Source organism: Coffea arabica, chromosome 6e (assembly GCF_036785885.1).
Source record: "Coffea arabica cultivar ET-39 chromosome 6e, Coffea Arabica ET-39 HiFi, whole genome shotgun sequence".
Taxonomy (NCBI): domain Eukaryota; kingdom Viridiplantae; phylum Streptophyta; class Magnoliopsida; order Gentianales; family Rubiaceae; genus Coffea; species Coffea arabica.
In genome coordinates this window covers 54,537,971-54,553,396 of record NC_092321.1, presented here as the reverse complement: position 1 = coordinate 54,553,396, position 15,426 = coordinate 54,537,971, and the positions used below count along the sequence as shown (strand labels likewise).

General features: G+C 34.5%; 1 protein-coding gene and 1 pseudogene across 1 annotated transcript; one reads left to right on the top strand and one right to left on the bottom strand.

Annotated features, from left to right (window-relative positions):
• Window positions 1-450: 450 nt before the first annotated feature.
• Window positions 451-7,257, bottom strand: LOC113694752 (S-adenosyl-L-methionine:benzoic acid/salicylic acid carboxyl methyltransferase 3-like; annotated as a pseudogene).
• Window positions 7,258-8,747: 1,490 nt separating this feature from the next.
• LOC140009940 (uncharacterized) lies at window positions 8,748-9,257 on the top strand. The gene is made up of 2 exons (XM_072056286.1): window positions 8,748-8,919; window positions 9,082-9,257. The coding sequence occupies exons 1-2, from the start codon at window positions 8,748-8,750 to the stop codon at window positions 9,255-9,257; spliced, it is 348 nt and encodes a 115-aa protein (XP_071912387.1).
• The last annotated feature ends 6,169 nt before the right edge of the window (window positions 9,258-15,426 follow it).

Sequence of the window (15,426 nt, the reverse complement as noted above, 5' to 3'; positions counted from 1 at the left end):
AAGAATTCCTACCTAATGCATGCCACTGGTGAGGAGTCTCAGAATGCAAAAATGGAAGGGTCACAGAGCCGGTGCTGGAGAGGCTAAATTTAGCAGTTTTGACAGTTGCTGTTTTAGCCTCATCCTATACCAAAGTTTCAGAATGAAAGTTAAATTTAACCCCAAATATGGTTTTTACACAATTAAAAAGAGGTGGAGCATACCTGGCTGGTATCCTTTCCATGCCAAAAATGTATATCGTATAAATATGCTTCTACCTTGCCAAGTGATGTTTGAAAGTGTAAATGGACAATACAAGATTGATGTTAGTTTTTATCTGTTCACTGGATCGAAATTTAAAACAGGATAAAAAGTTTAAGCTATTCCTTGATTGAAAATTGAAGAGCCTGTTTGGGTTGAAGATTATTTGGAAAGGTTTTTCATGTTAGTATAGTAGCAATTTTCGCAATGTGATGCAACACGTGACTCGTTCCATATTTCATGAAATAAATGGAATAATAGATATTGAAACATCAGCATAATTATCCAATGCAGTCTTTCAATGAGGATACATTGTCTGACCAGCTCCTTGAAAAGTAGGTTCTAAAGTTTTCACAGAGCTATATACCTTGTCAAATGCTTCTTGCAGCCAACTCTTCCAAGAAAATAGAGAACAAGACTTTTAAAGATTAAAGGTCCAGTAGTCTTCAAACTCTGAACAGAGCCTACACAAAACAAACAGCAGCAGATAGGCTTAGCAAGAATAGAAAACAATATCAAGTCAAAGGTCAAGTTCTATATCATGATTTCAGTGAATGATGCAAAGTACATGAAAAAATACTTTAGACAGATAGCAAGCATTATAAAGAACATGAGAATGTTCTAAATTTGGTAACTTAAGAAACTTAACCCATTACAAAAATGGGAAAAGAAAACAAACTGGAACTTAATGTCAGAGTTGTTCTAATCTTCAACAAGAAGCTAGATGTTTTGTGAGTACCTTCAACAAGCAAATCATTCTTTGTAACGATATAATTCTAGATTACTGAGCCATTTTGTATAATAACAGGCTCACAAATCTGTAGTGCAACTTGCTATTTTCAAATGACCTTAGAAACTACATGGAACCAGTTATGCTCCTGCCCATATCGTATACTTCTAAATTGAAACTCGCTCGTTTTATGTCTTTCATTTAATAGCAGCAGATTCAAACTGGACACACAAGTGAGTGCCATCTCATTAATCCGCTCACAGCCAATGAAGAGCTGGGCTACAAATTCAGAAGACATGCAACTGAAATAGTCATGAATAGGTGTCTTTATTGTTCTTGATACTGTGCATTCTTTTTTGCAAGATGTGATAGATTAAATTCAAAAGGAAATACTGATATAGTTTCAGCATCAAATAAAATTATCTAATGCAGGCAAGGCAACAAACTCTAAAACCACAAATGTGGGAAAAAGTTGCTTTCCACTTTTCTCTCTGATGAGTAGAGCAAAACTGATTTCAGTTTTTAAATGCTAAACTCTCAATAAGAGATTAATGGATTGGCAAAGTACGTTATGTAAGTAGCTCGATATAATGGTCTAGAGGATAACAATAATGTAATTGATCATTGCTTTAAATTTTCATTGTTGTGAACCAAGATTTAAAGGCATAAAGTGCAAGTGCTGGTAATATAGAAGTCACTGCATAGGAACATATCTCACTATTCAGCTAAGTTCTCTGCAGTCCTTGATATAATTTACACAAGCTGCATAATTCTTCCTTAGCCACTCTTTTATGATTCTCGCCCATGCAATTTTTTCCACTTTAGACCTGTTCAATATTAAAGTGCAGTTTTTTACCTGCACTTATTCCTGTCAATTTTAAGATTTTGAAAAAATAGTTAAGTGCATGGATACTGTAGGATGGACATACAAATGGAAGAACATGCATCGGATGCATGAACAGTAATGCAAAGTTAAAAAGGACAGCAACATATGAAGAGGAATCATACAAGTGCAGTTATTTATTTGTTTGGAAAGAAATGCTGATGAAATAACTGAATAATAAAATATTAACTTGGTTATTTAATAAATAATTGTATTTTTACTTATAACTTGATAAGTGCCTTGCCAATGAAATTTTTGATGCTGTATTAACTAGGTTACTTAATAAAATAACTTTATGAAAAAAATCCCCTATAAAGAAGCAATAGAAAAAAGGGAAAGAAATAAAAGTTCAAGTTAGGGGAAGCTTGAGACTCCAATAAGCCAGACCAAATTGGAATTCACATCTTTTGAATGCTATGAATCATATCGAAAACAACTTCTCTTAGATGACATGCCATAGGATAGTTTCAAAATCTTTAGTGTTAATTAATAGGAAGCTTCAAAGTACACTTGCATATGTTGTGTCAGAAACAAAATTTTGAAGAAGACATAATCAAGAATTTAAGAGTACTATTGAACTCCTACTGGTTTTAGTTTATAACTTCAGAAGTCAAAAGCACACTGTTCTAGTTCTAGTTTTGACAACTCTGACGTCTAGCTCAGAGATTACAAGATGATAGACTTCTTTAGATAAAACTCAATTAACGCTAATTCCTATTTTGTTTAATAGCGTGAAGGTTTGAGAATATGTTATATGCTGAACTGTAGTGTACAATGGAAGCAAATTACACAATTTTCTAAGAATAAGATTATTCAAAATAGAAGGCAAATACCTCAGAAATGAGATCATTAAGGGCCAAAGCTAAAAGCTCCCACATGTAGCAGCCATCTTTGCTACAAGGATCTTTACTTTTTCTCCCCAAAATCGTCAAAACCATGCAGCCATGGGTTACCAATCCCTCTGCTCGGCAGCTCAGAAATGTCGAGAAATCCTTCTCAAATTGCTTGACATATGCCCTTATCATGCTTGAAGGGCTTGAACTTGCCATGTAAATGTTTCCTTTATTAATTTCTTCCAATTCAGGAACCTAAGAAGTAAAACCAACATTACTTAAGTTCGATTTAAAAGAAAAATTCAAAACTTGAAACCAACCAAAAGAAAAAAAAACGAAGGAGAAAACATGCTTGGGACAGCCATTGAAGACTATAAGATGAGTGAACAAAATGAAGATTTTTTGGTCGGGAAAAGCCTTTGGTAGAATCAACCAGGAACTCCTGCAAAAAAACATGGTCCAAACCCTGATTCCATCTGCATCTTCAATTTCTTGAAACCGTGGCACAGACTTGAAAATGGTGTTGAAATCATTGCTAGGAAGATCATTCAAGTATATTTGATATTCTGGAGATTTATGGCCTAAAATTTTGCGTTTCTTGTCGACAGTTTTGATGAGCTTAGAAAATGCCAGAAAAATGTCAGGTCCAGATGAACATCCCAAGTTCGCAATGCTGATGCTTTTGGGGATGAGGCTGCAGTAGAGATCAGTAATGGCCGCCTCTATTATTGGCCTGGTCATTAGTATCACCTTTTACTGCATGGTCCAAATTGAAGATAAATAAATACTAATCAAATTGTTGTCTTTTTCCTTATAAGCCACAAAAAAAAGGAAAAAAAATCTGCATGCAAAGATTGTATCAAGATTAAAGCTTGGTGCAAATTTTGAAGTTAGGAAGTAATCCCAAGAACAAAATATATTGTTCAATGATTATATTAAATATATAGAGAAGAAGAAAATTGAGTTAGATGTAAAAAGAGAGCAGAATTTATTTAGGATAAGTAGACAACCTGAAACAATGAGTTGTTTACATAACTTTTATCTCCATTCTCTCCATTCATGTGAAGAACTTCAATTACTTCCATCGCCCTTTCGCTAGCATCATCGACTTTCTTTTGATGAAACAAAGATAATTAAGCCGATTTTCCTTGCTTTGATTTGCTTCGATCTGTGAGTTTTGCTTAATGTGCTCATATCCTTCTTATCATGGTCATTTGGCACCCTGGATGGTGACAGAGATATTATTTTAATACTTAAAAAAAAGCGGCTAAAAATTATTTCAGACTTGCGAAGTTGAGATACACACAAGGAATGAACAGTTTTGAATTGCATTCGTTACATAAGCTACCTACGTTATTAAATGCATCGGCTGATGTCATAGAATTGGACAATATCAACAATTAATCTCAAATTGATAGAAAAAATGTTGTCAATTTCACATATACGAATGAACTTTAAGATTTTTACCTAAAGAGGGAGCTTCAACATTGTGTTTGCGTACTATACTCTTCAAATAAACATGCGGCACCTCTCTACAAGCAGACATCACATATTAGCTTGCATTTCAGAGTGAAACACAATGATGAAGATTTGTGTTTGCATAGCATGTAAACATGCATTAGAACATCTAATTACAGGTGCAAATGTATAAGACATTTGCCACAGAGTAATGAGTTAATGCTGCTATCTCAGAATAGAGTGCATAACTTCGTCAGGCACTAATGTTTCTCAACAATAGAAGAATTCAGAACAAAACTTTAGAAAGGGAAAAAGTCAAACATCATTTTTTGTCAACCATTTTTACTTAGAAACATAGCTATGAAGTCATTAAGGTGATCATATCAGAGATGCATGGTATTAGGGTAAAGCTTAGGAACATATGGAAACAATTGTAAGTCACAGGGAAATCAGACGCATACTTTTAGACAGAAACTAAGAAACAATAAGAAGCGCGAAGAAAAATAAATTGCAAGAATATAGTCCAATCTTAATTATTTTGCTAAGATATATGGGTGAAAAAACTAATCACATGTGGATTCTAGAACGATATCAATCTGTACGCTTCTAATATAAATCTCGTCAGTGACTGAGTAAACAATGTAGATGTCATACAAAAATATCCAAAATGAAATTTTTAAAAAGAAAATCAATATAAAACAACCATTCTCACAGGAAAACATGCACAAATAAGTGTTGTCAGTCAGATGCTATCAAGCACCCGCAGCTAATAGCTATAAGCTACTACTGAATTATGAGATTGATAAATTTATTCCTATCAAGCTATCAAAGTCTAAAAAGTAGGCTGCATCTTTGCAAGAATCAAAGAACTGTACACTTACAAAGTTTTTAGGAACAAGACAGAAATGACTTGCAGAAGCTGTTCATTTGGAATGCCAACTTGAGCAGTCAACAAGTTTTCAAAGACTTGCAAAGTTTCTTTTACAAATGATTAGGATTTTACTATATTTGATCTTATTTATTTTACTCTGGAACCTTTAACATGATCCTCAAATTTGATCAAATTGCTTTTCCCCAGTTGCAGGTAACAGATAAACAAGGATTTTTCCTTCATCAAAATCTCATTATTAGTATCAATTGAGGAATATATTAAATCTAAATAGGCTATAAAAAGATGGCTTGCTTGTTTGGGCTCTAGAAAGGAGGAATTTTTTCAAGCTTCCATGAGTTAGACAACATGCACCTTCAAAAGCTACAAAATGCAGAATAAGACTTGTTTTTTGTGTAGGAAACTCTTCAGAAGGCTAATGCTCATCGAATTTATTCAAAAAAAATTACTCTATCATATGTAATTTAGAAACATCTTATTCTATGATTGCCAATTCCATGTGGTTTTGGAGTTAATTCATGAGATCATGGATACAGATATCAATTACAATGGAAACAGTGATAGATTGTAGGAGAAGAAACACAATAGAGTAATGCAATTGACAAGTTCAACACATAAATCAGAAATATCAGAAACATATCATTTAACTTCTATTCAGCAGCTAGACTTCAGCCAAAGAGAACCAAAGACACATTTTTTATTGAGAACATAGAAGGAAAAAAAAAGTTGTCATGCATATGCATGTAAAAGGTAATAAAGAAAAGTACGTGTCTTTAATACAACAAATCACACCTTCCTTTGCTCTGCATCTTGTGGTGGAGGCCAAAACAATGAGGAGAACTAAAGTCCATCTATCCACCTCTCGCATGAAGCAGCCATATAAGTATCTAGACAGTATCTTCTACACTTAGAAGATGTCATGAAGAAGAACAGCCATAAGCCCCATTACAAGAACTACCAATCAAGTATCAAAAGACAGTAATTCAGCATTCTCTGCAGACGAAACAAGGGATACTCCAGACCTTTTGTTCAGTTAACTTATAGCACTCACTCAGCTTAAGCACCAAGACATCCAAAGCAAGATATTATTTTGTGATAAATTTCTCCAGATGAAATTAAAGATTGCCAGCTACAACCCTTATCTCTGCACCAATAATTTCCATAGTTAAGCACCATCAAACAGAGTCTTTTACAAGATTAATCAAAATGTCAACAATTAAGAACGAATAAAATCACAAGACAACAGTAGAAGTCCTCTACATATAGAAGAAGCAAGAGAAGTTCTGAAGTAAAAAAATATGATAAAAATAAAAATAAATAGAAAAGTAGCAGCAGCATCTAGGCCAAGCTAGGAAAGATTTTAAATTAAAACTTATCATAAAAAAACAGCAATAAAACTTGAGTTATCTTGCTCCAGCTAAACAAGGATATGATAACAACATTCAGTTTGCAAGTTAAATCATGAAACTGAGCACTCCTGAAATTCCAGAAACAAATAGCAATCCATGAGTATCATAATCCTTACCTTGCATATAAAATAAATCCACCAAAAAAAAAGGTAATCTCAAAGAAAAACCAATCCAGGTATCCAATCCATCAAATACATAAACACACAGCCAACTTATTATCCAAATTACAACTTTTATTTCATAGTTTCCATGAAGAACAGAATAACAAAAGCATATAAAACAAAAAAATATGATTTTCTCAATAGAAAAACTATGAGATTTATGGGGGAAAAAACTTAAACAGGGGTTCATTACAGCAAAAACACCCTGTAAAGTACATAATACTCATCGATGCAAACCAAAGATCAAAACTTTAACATCCCTTTCACTTTTCTAACTTTTAACTAAAATCCCATTTCAATTTAGCCCATAAATTCACCAGCCACCAATCATTCAAATGAAAAAATTCAATCTTTAACATTACATAAACACAAAAAACAAAAGAGTAAAAATATCCAACAGCAAAACTACACATCAAGTACCTCTTCACGGCTTCTTGGAGTGAAGAATATTCAGCTGGAATTTCACAACAATTATGTAAATTGAAGGTGAGAGAAGAAGCAATTCTAAATAATCTTGTGAAGCTAGAGTAAAACAATAAGATTTATTGCCTAAGCAGATCAGAGAGAGCTCCTTTATTGTTAGGGCCTCTAGAGAAGATGAAAGAAGATGAAGGGTCGGCAAATATGGACCAGGGGCCTAGACGGTTTATCAATAAAGTTTTGCATATTTTCGATTCTTCTTGAGAGAGAGATTCGACCCCTTTACTTGCTTTGGCAAGGGTTTTGAGCAGTCTTGCGTCCTGTCCTAGATTGTTCTACCGACCTATTCCCCTGGAGTATTCACCTTCATCGGAGTGTCGTCTACCGTCTTGAATCAAATCGTGTCGTCCGTTTGGTTCTAGATTCCGCAATTCCAAGCGTTGGACGTCCTCGCTAGATCCTTGGGCAAACGTGCTACGTGTCTCGAAACGTGTTGATCGAGGAACGTATCAGTTGGTATCATGGCAAAGATTAGATATCAACGGCCAAAAATATGGGGAACAAAATGGAGATGAGTGTAGAGGATTGTAGCTTTAATAGAAACTTGACTTTTAACTCCGTTTGGTCTGGCCGTTAAGGGTATGAAAAATTCAAAATCAAAATTTGAAATCAACTTTTGGTACGATCGGCGAGCTTTAAAACTCTTTCAACTTAAAAGAGGTGGGAAGAAAATGACAGTAGTGGATTTTCTCTGAACACAATACATTGACGCTGCAGCTCCTTCTGTTCTTCTCCTCTCAACAAACTATTTCGCATAACATAAACATAAATCTTTGTTTTCTTCTCTTCCAACTCTTAAATAAACCCTATCAAAACGGACATCTTGTCTAAGGTGTGCACAAGATAATTGTGAAGATCCGTTGCAGCAATAATACACGCCGATTTAACTTGTGGATGCCTGATATAGATATTCATCGAGTAACAAATGCATAGCCGAGACTTGTGAGCGGCCCATCTGAAATCCACTGCATGATGAACTCTGTCCAAGGTAAATGCTAATATTATATGTAATTTGATTGTAATAAATGTGTTATCTAGTGAAGCATGATTTGAAAATTATAAGAAGTATGTCATTATCCTTTTACAGAGAATGGTTAACTTGTACAATAAAGATCCCGTATAGAGTTTCAAAAAATGAATGAGGATGTGTACAAATAAAATAACATAAGCGTAAAAACAATTTAACAATGTAGCCAACTTAAATAACTACACAAACGGTACAAAAGACAATGTATAGATTTTGAGAACTCTGTCGAACCTTACGCTACGTAAAAGTGTATTTTACATACATGCATTTGTTATGTTACAAGTTAATATAAAGGGTGTACACATTGTTACAAAGTGTGTACATATAATTGTAAAGTACGTAAATACTAATATTATACACAAATTGGTTATAATATTTGTTTGAAATGTATATATTATATAGTGAAATATGCTTTGCAAATTATTAGAGTTATGTAATTACCTATTACAGAGAATATACATATCCATAAAAATTATTTTACAAAATGTTGTAAAGTGTGTACACCTTGTTATAAAGTATGTACATATGTGAATACAAATAATTAAGTGCTTATGATGTGAATAAGGAAATAAAAAATAAATATAATAGTTTGTCCTGAAAAATAATAGCAAAAAATACTTTTGTCGAATACAGCACCATGGAGGAAGCATTGTGTCCTAAGATCAGCATGGAGTTTCAGTCAGAAGATGAGGTATACAACTTCTATAATAGGTACGGATTAGTTCTTGAATTCAGTGTTCGGAGAGACTACTTGAACAAGGATAAAGATGGTGTAGTTACATCGAGAAGGTACGCATATTGCAAAGAAGGTTTCAAACGACGGTAAGAAGGAGATGTAAAACCAAAGAGAACTCGGGCTGAAACAAAAACCGGATGTGAAGCTAAAATGGGGATAATTTTGAACAAAGAAACAATGAAGTATCAGGTTCGAGATCTGGTAATCGAGCATAATCACACATTACACATTTCAGAATGTGCTCATATGATGCGTTCGCAAAGAAAGGTAAGTATTTCTCACGGAGCCCAAGCTGAGATTGCAAATGATGCAGGAATATCCTTGAAACAAACCCATGAACTCATGGGAAAAGAGACAGGTAGATTAGACAATATTGGCTACACTCGTGATGACTTAAAACGCTATCTATGAACAAAAAGAGAGAGGGGATTAAAGTATGGTGAAACTGGTGCAATGCTACGATACTTTGAAAAATAAAAAATGAAAAATCCGTCATTCTTCCACGCAGAGCAGCTTGATTGTGAAGAACAAATTACAAATATATTTTGGGCTGATGCATCAATGCTGATGGATTATATCTATTTTGGGGATGTGGTTACATTTGACACCACATATAAAACTAACAAGCAGTACAGACCATTGGGCGTATTTGTGGAATTCAATCAATTTAGACAATTGGTTATTTTTGGAGCAACTCTATTGTATGATGAGACCATTGAATCATTCAAGTGGGTGTTCGGTACATTTGTAGAGGCAGTTTGTGGAAAGTACCCAAAAATCATCTTCATAGATCAGGATGCAACCATGACCGCTGCAATTTCAGCTGTTATGCCTTCAACATTCCATGGTCTGTGCACTTTTCATATTGTAGTCAATTTCTTGAAACACATTAGGAACTATTACAAGGATGGTAGTAATCTCCCATATAGATTTGCTGAATGTATGTATGAGATAGAAGATGAAAATGAGTTTATCATGGCCTGGGATGTAATGTTAAAAGAACACAAGCTCGAAACAAATGAATGGTTGCGTGGCATTTATGCATATCGAAAGAAATGGGCAAAATGCTTCATGAAAGGCGCTTGGACTGCAGGTATGCGTAACACCCAACTAAGTGAGAGTCTAAATGCTTCCATAAAAAAAATCTGAAACTTAATCATGATTTGGTTCAATTCTTCAAACATTTTAACCAAGTTGTTGATGAAAAAAGATATAGTGAACTAAGAGCTGAGTATCACAGTCGACAGAAGCTGCCAATGTTGGGATAGCAACAGACTCCCGTACTGATCCAGGCAGCTTCTATATACTCTCCATGCATGTTTGTTGCATTCCAAAATGAATATGATGAATCCACTACAATGGTGATCTTGGATCAAAAGCATATTACAATGCATGTGGAATATAGTGTCAATAAGTATGATGGAGGAAGGGAGAGAAGAGTGACATTGAATCCAATAACTAAAGACATTACTTGTAGTTGTAATCTTTTTGAGCAGGAAGGAATCCTATGCTCACATGTGATAAGAGTATATTTTACGTATTTTTAGTGTACTTTATTGGTTAGTTTTGGTGTGTTTTATTTAATTTTATAAATAATTAACTAAGATTCTAGTGAAAATATGCATTTTGTGGTTTAAAGTGTGAAAATTGCATTTTTATGGATTTTTATGATAAAAATTTTATATTTTATTGGTTTATTGATTCAATCATCAAATGGAGTGTATTGAGAATATAATTTGATGATTGATGATGGATTAAAGTGATAAAAATAGAATATGAAGTGTGAAAGAAGAAATGCAATTAAAGTCAAAAGGAAGCAAGATGTTCAGTTTTGACACGTTTTTGTTTTTTGGCTATATCTTGAGTTACATACATTGGATTGAGATGATTCTTGAACCATTTTTGAAGCTAAGAAACAGATCTACATTTGGTATGAAGACATAAAAGTCCAATTCGACTGTTTTCCTGGTCAAAATGTTGAAATACAGAAGTAAAAGTCTGCTGCTGAGAGCTGAAAACGTGGAATTAACCAGTTAGTGGTATTTTTATCATATCTTGGTCCTCAGAACTCCAAATTGGATGATTCTTGAAGCATTGGACAGCTATTTCAATGGACTACAACTTCTATGTTTTGAACAAGAGCCAATTCAGCCGCCATCATAGCGAAAATAGTAGTTGAAGTAACCAGATTCTGGTCAGAAATAGCTGCTCTCCATTGGTACAACCTGTTTTCTCCTTCAATAATTCACAGCTATGGATGAACGTATGACAACCAATTAGCAGTTGTAAAAGGGATGTTTCAAGCCTCATTTCCTGACTGCATTCATCTATATATAGCCATGGACTTGCAAGATCCAAAATAACTTTGGAAGGCTAGAGAAACTCCACAAAAATGTAGTCTTCACTAGTTTTTCTTAGTTCATTAGCATAGAGTAGTTAGTGTAATTTATTCATCTTGTATTTGTAATTAGATTTGGATGAAGATTGAGGAGCAAAGATGAAGAGGTTGATCTCATGTGACAAGGGTGATATCTCTTCTACTACTTTCTCTCTTGTATTGGATTTCATGTTTAATTATAATACAAGTTGGCTTGTGTTTTTATTATGTTTAGTTAAAGTTTATACCTAGAGTTATGGTTGAACTTGCTATATTTTGTTTGTGATGTTTACTTGGCTACTTGGTGATACTATTTTGAGTAAATTATTTATCACTTTTGATTATCTAATCATGATTAACTGGCCATTAATTATGATAATCTTAAGGTGTTAAGTTTGTGAGGACTCGTAAAATTATTATTTTTAAACCCCTATTTTTGGCTTAATTATTTATTTATTTGGATATTTGTCACGAATATTATTTTCTATCCCTATTAGACCTAATTACATGAAATTATAGTTTCATTTTATTTTTAAAGTGACTTGTTTCAAAAATTAATTTTTTGGAGGCTCGTTTAGTGAAAAAGTGAAAACGCGTTTGGAAATTTTAACCGTTTGAGAGCACAATAAGTTTGAAAAATTGGAGACTTGTATAATGGTTCTAAAATAGGTAATTTTATGTTTAAGTACTCAAATGATAGTTATTAGTAATATCATTATAAGAAATTCTTGGAGGTTTCGCTTTATCGCGCTTGAATTGGAAATACGCGTTTTCACGCGCACGATTAATTGAGGGACTTTACACCATTATTTTGGAACAATTAAGAGTGAATAATATTCATATGAAAATAAGTGTATTGGAGGTTTAGTGCACTAGTGAAATAAACTCGAGAGAAATCGAGCTCAAAATGCGCCCGTACACGCGCGAGAGAGAGTTGACTTTCGGGTGAATTGTGGCCACACATTTAAGCTTACTTTAGAAGCTTTATTTCAGCACTACACTCTCTCTCTTTCCCTCTCACTTTGGCCGAACCATCAGCTGCAAAAACAACTGAAAGTTTCTCAAATTTTCATCTCCAAATCTTGCACAAACCTTCACCAAATTCAACCAAAATTGAACTACACTTATCTTAATACTTGGAGATCACATTAAACTACAAAGGAGAGCTGCAAACCATGGTTTTCTTGGCCAAGGGAAGGACCGAAATTTCTGCTTAGCTCATCAACAAACGTAAGTGACGATCAACCCTTGAAATCTTGGTTTATGGAAGTTGATTTACACTTATGAGCTTAAATATTCATGTAGGTGGCTTGTTATTGTTGAAAAATTTTGAATGTGGGTTCTATGAACTCCCACTCTTGGGTTGATGGCTGATATCATGTTTGATGATGGATTTAATGTTGATTTAGTGCTCAAATTGGTAGATTAATGGTGCATAGCTAGTATAAACTTCAAGGAGTGCATGGATGTAAAGTTTCCAATTCTGCCCCTGTTATGATCGTGCCTCTTTTTGCGGAATTTTGAGGTTTTAATGGCTTGTATATGATGTTTATATATTGTATAGATGATGTATAAAGTTTCATCGAAAAAATATTGAGGTTTGGTTGGTCAAATGGATTAACCTCACAAAGTTAGCAAACCTGGAAAAATTTTCCCGTAATGCTCAGACAGCCTTTTTGTTTCGTCCATAACTCTGTGCTCCAACGTTGAAAACAAGTACCGTTAGTGGCATTTGAAAATAGACATTCCCAGCTTTCCAACGGTATAAAATTCACCCCCTAATTCCACCCGAGTATCCCGTACCAATCGTTTAAAGATGACTGTCCTGTTTCTCTGTTTTCCTGGAACGAAGTTCAGAAGTTACAACTTGAGGCTCGAATTTGAGCTAGTTGTGTGCTGAGTTTCAAAATGATTTCTTCTGTGAAATTATAGTTTTATGCATTTATGTTCCAATGCCACCAACCATGCTCAATTCTGAGTTGAATTGAGTGATTTGTGATCAAAATACGAAACCTGCTCTGTTCTTGAAAACCCTAAATTTTGGGCAGAATTGATACTAGACTTGGTGTGGACTTGCCAATTGAGTTTCTTGGAGTTAAAACACTTACCAAATGTATCATGAATGTTCCTTAGGCTTTTCCTATACAAATGAACCATGTTTGAAGGATTTTCCTTGATCAAATGTTTGGAATGGAAAACAAAAAAAAAAAACTCAAGGCAGTTTTGCCTTAGGATTTTTTGAAACTTTGGTTGTTTGGTTGACTACCTTTCCGAAATTATTTCTCCATGAAATTTGGTAGAGGGACAACCCTTATATGGTAGTATTATATTGTTAATTATGGTGTTATTCCGAGGCCGTTTCATGGTTCAAATAAATTACCAAAGTTCATGACTCGAGTTTGGAAAACCCATGTTTCACAAGGAAATTTTGGTAACTTTGAGTTGCTATATCTTAGTACTCAAAACTCCGTTTCTCGTTCCACTTGTTTTATTGTAAACTTGGATTGCGACTCTAAAAAATTTCAAATTTCAAAAGCTAGTTCCAATCGAGTGAATTTTGTCGAATTTTCAAAGTTGGCCAAAAACCAACTTAAATCTGTCTTATGAACCAAAACAGCAACTTCAAGCTTATTTTTGAATGTTTTTCATTTGGAATCTTAGAAAAGTGTATTCTAGGAACTTTTAGTACCTTGAAAGAAGTTTCCAACGGTACCTAGTTTTCCAATTTTTGATATGTGGAATGTAAGATACGATTTTTCAAAATATCGTATCAAAACTGAAATTTTTCGAATTTCAAGGAAATGGAGTTTTTCAAGTACTCCTTATTCCTTCGATATTGCTTGAACGTTTTATACCTGATTTCCAAGATGAAAACTAAATTTCTCTTGCATTTTGAAACACCACTTGAGAGCCTTGATTTAGGATAATTTAGGCTCGTTTTACGAGACTTTCTAAGATTGTACTATAGTACGATCTTCTTTAATAGTAGGGGTTTGTGAATGATAGTTTATTATTATTTGCTCAGGCGCACACGAGAACCTTCAAGAGGATCCCACAGTGAACGTCTAAAGATCCGAGGGACATTTCTTTCTCATTATTTATATTGGTGAGTGTCAAGTGTATGAATACTTGATACAAATTTAATTGTTATGATTGTTTGGAGATTTTGAAAATAGAGGCGAGTGTGTACTTTACCGCACTCGTTCTTATTTGAAATAAATGACTCATGATTCAAATGTACTAAATGAATTATGAATGACTTAATTGAATGAAATGAAATGATTGAATGAAATAAAATGGTATGCTATGGCTGCATACGTCGATGGAGTGAATCTCCTCGACTCTCAAATGAAAATGGGGGACGCCCAAACTCATAGGCCGACCTTGGACTCGAGCCCGCATGAACTTGGTCGGGAACCTTGGCGAGCCATGAGATAATGAAGTTCGACCTAATGAGAGGTCTTGCTTAGCATACTCGTGGAGTATCGCCTTATAAATGTCTTGCGGGCCTGCGAGGTGTACGGTGGACGGAGGGAAGTAAGTGGTGATCTACGAAATGAAAATACCGACCTAGTTGACGGAGTGTCATCGCGGAAAGGTATACGAATGACATTGGCAAAGCAAGTGAAAATTAGCTCCTGAGAACTCCGATATCCTTGAATTGTTTCTACTTACTTTTTCGCTCGAATTGTTATTTATTGCCATATTGATGCTTTACTTGTTAAATTGGGGTTGTTATTTGAACAATGTGCTTGCATGTGTGTTCTTGGCCTCACGAGCATTTTGCTCACCCTGTAGATTTGTTTTCCTTAACAGGATTTGTGCTTGGAGTGAGATTCGGAGGAATTTCTCTTTTGTGTACTCTTGTAATAGGGTTCCAACTCTTTAGTCTAGACTTTTGGGATAGTGTATATTTTGGATTGTATTATGGAAAATCGATGTAAGGATTGGATGATTGTTATATTTCGTTAAATTTGAACGCTTCCGCATTAATAGCATTTATATTATTTGGTTGTTGGCTTCTAGCATCGTTATAAGCTTGAATGATGATTGCTTGAGTTCTGGCGAGAGTTGGGCAGGCGTCTCGCGGATACCCTTTGGTTCGCCTTAGGGAGAAGTGGGGGTGTCACAGTTGGAATCAGAGCACTAGGTTAGAGATCTATATGGGAGACATATTAGATACTCTACTCTTAAGACCTGAAA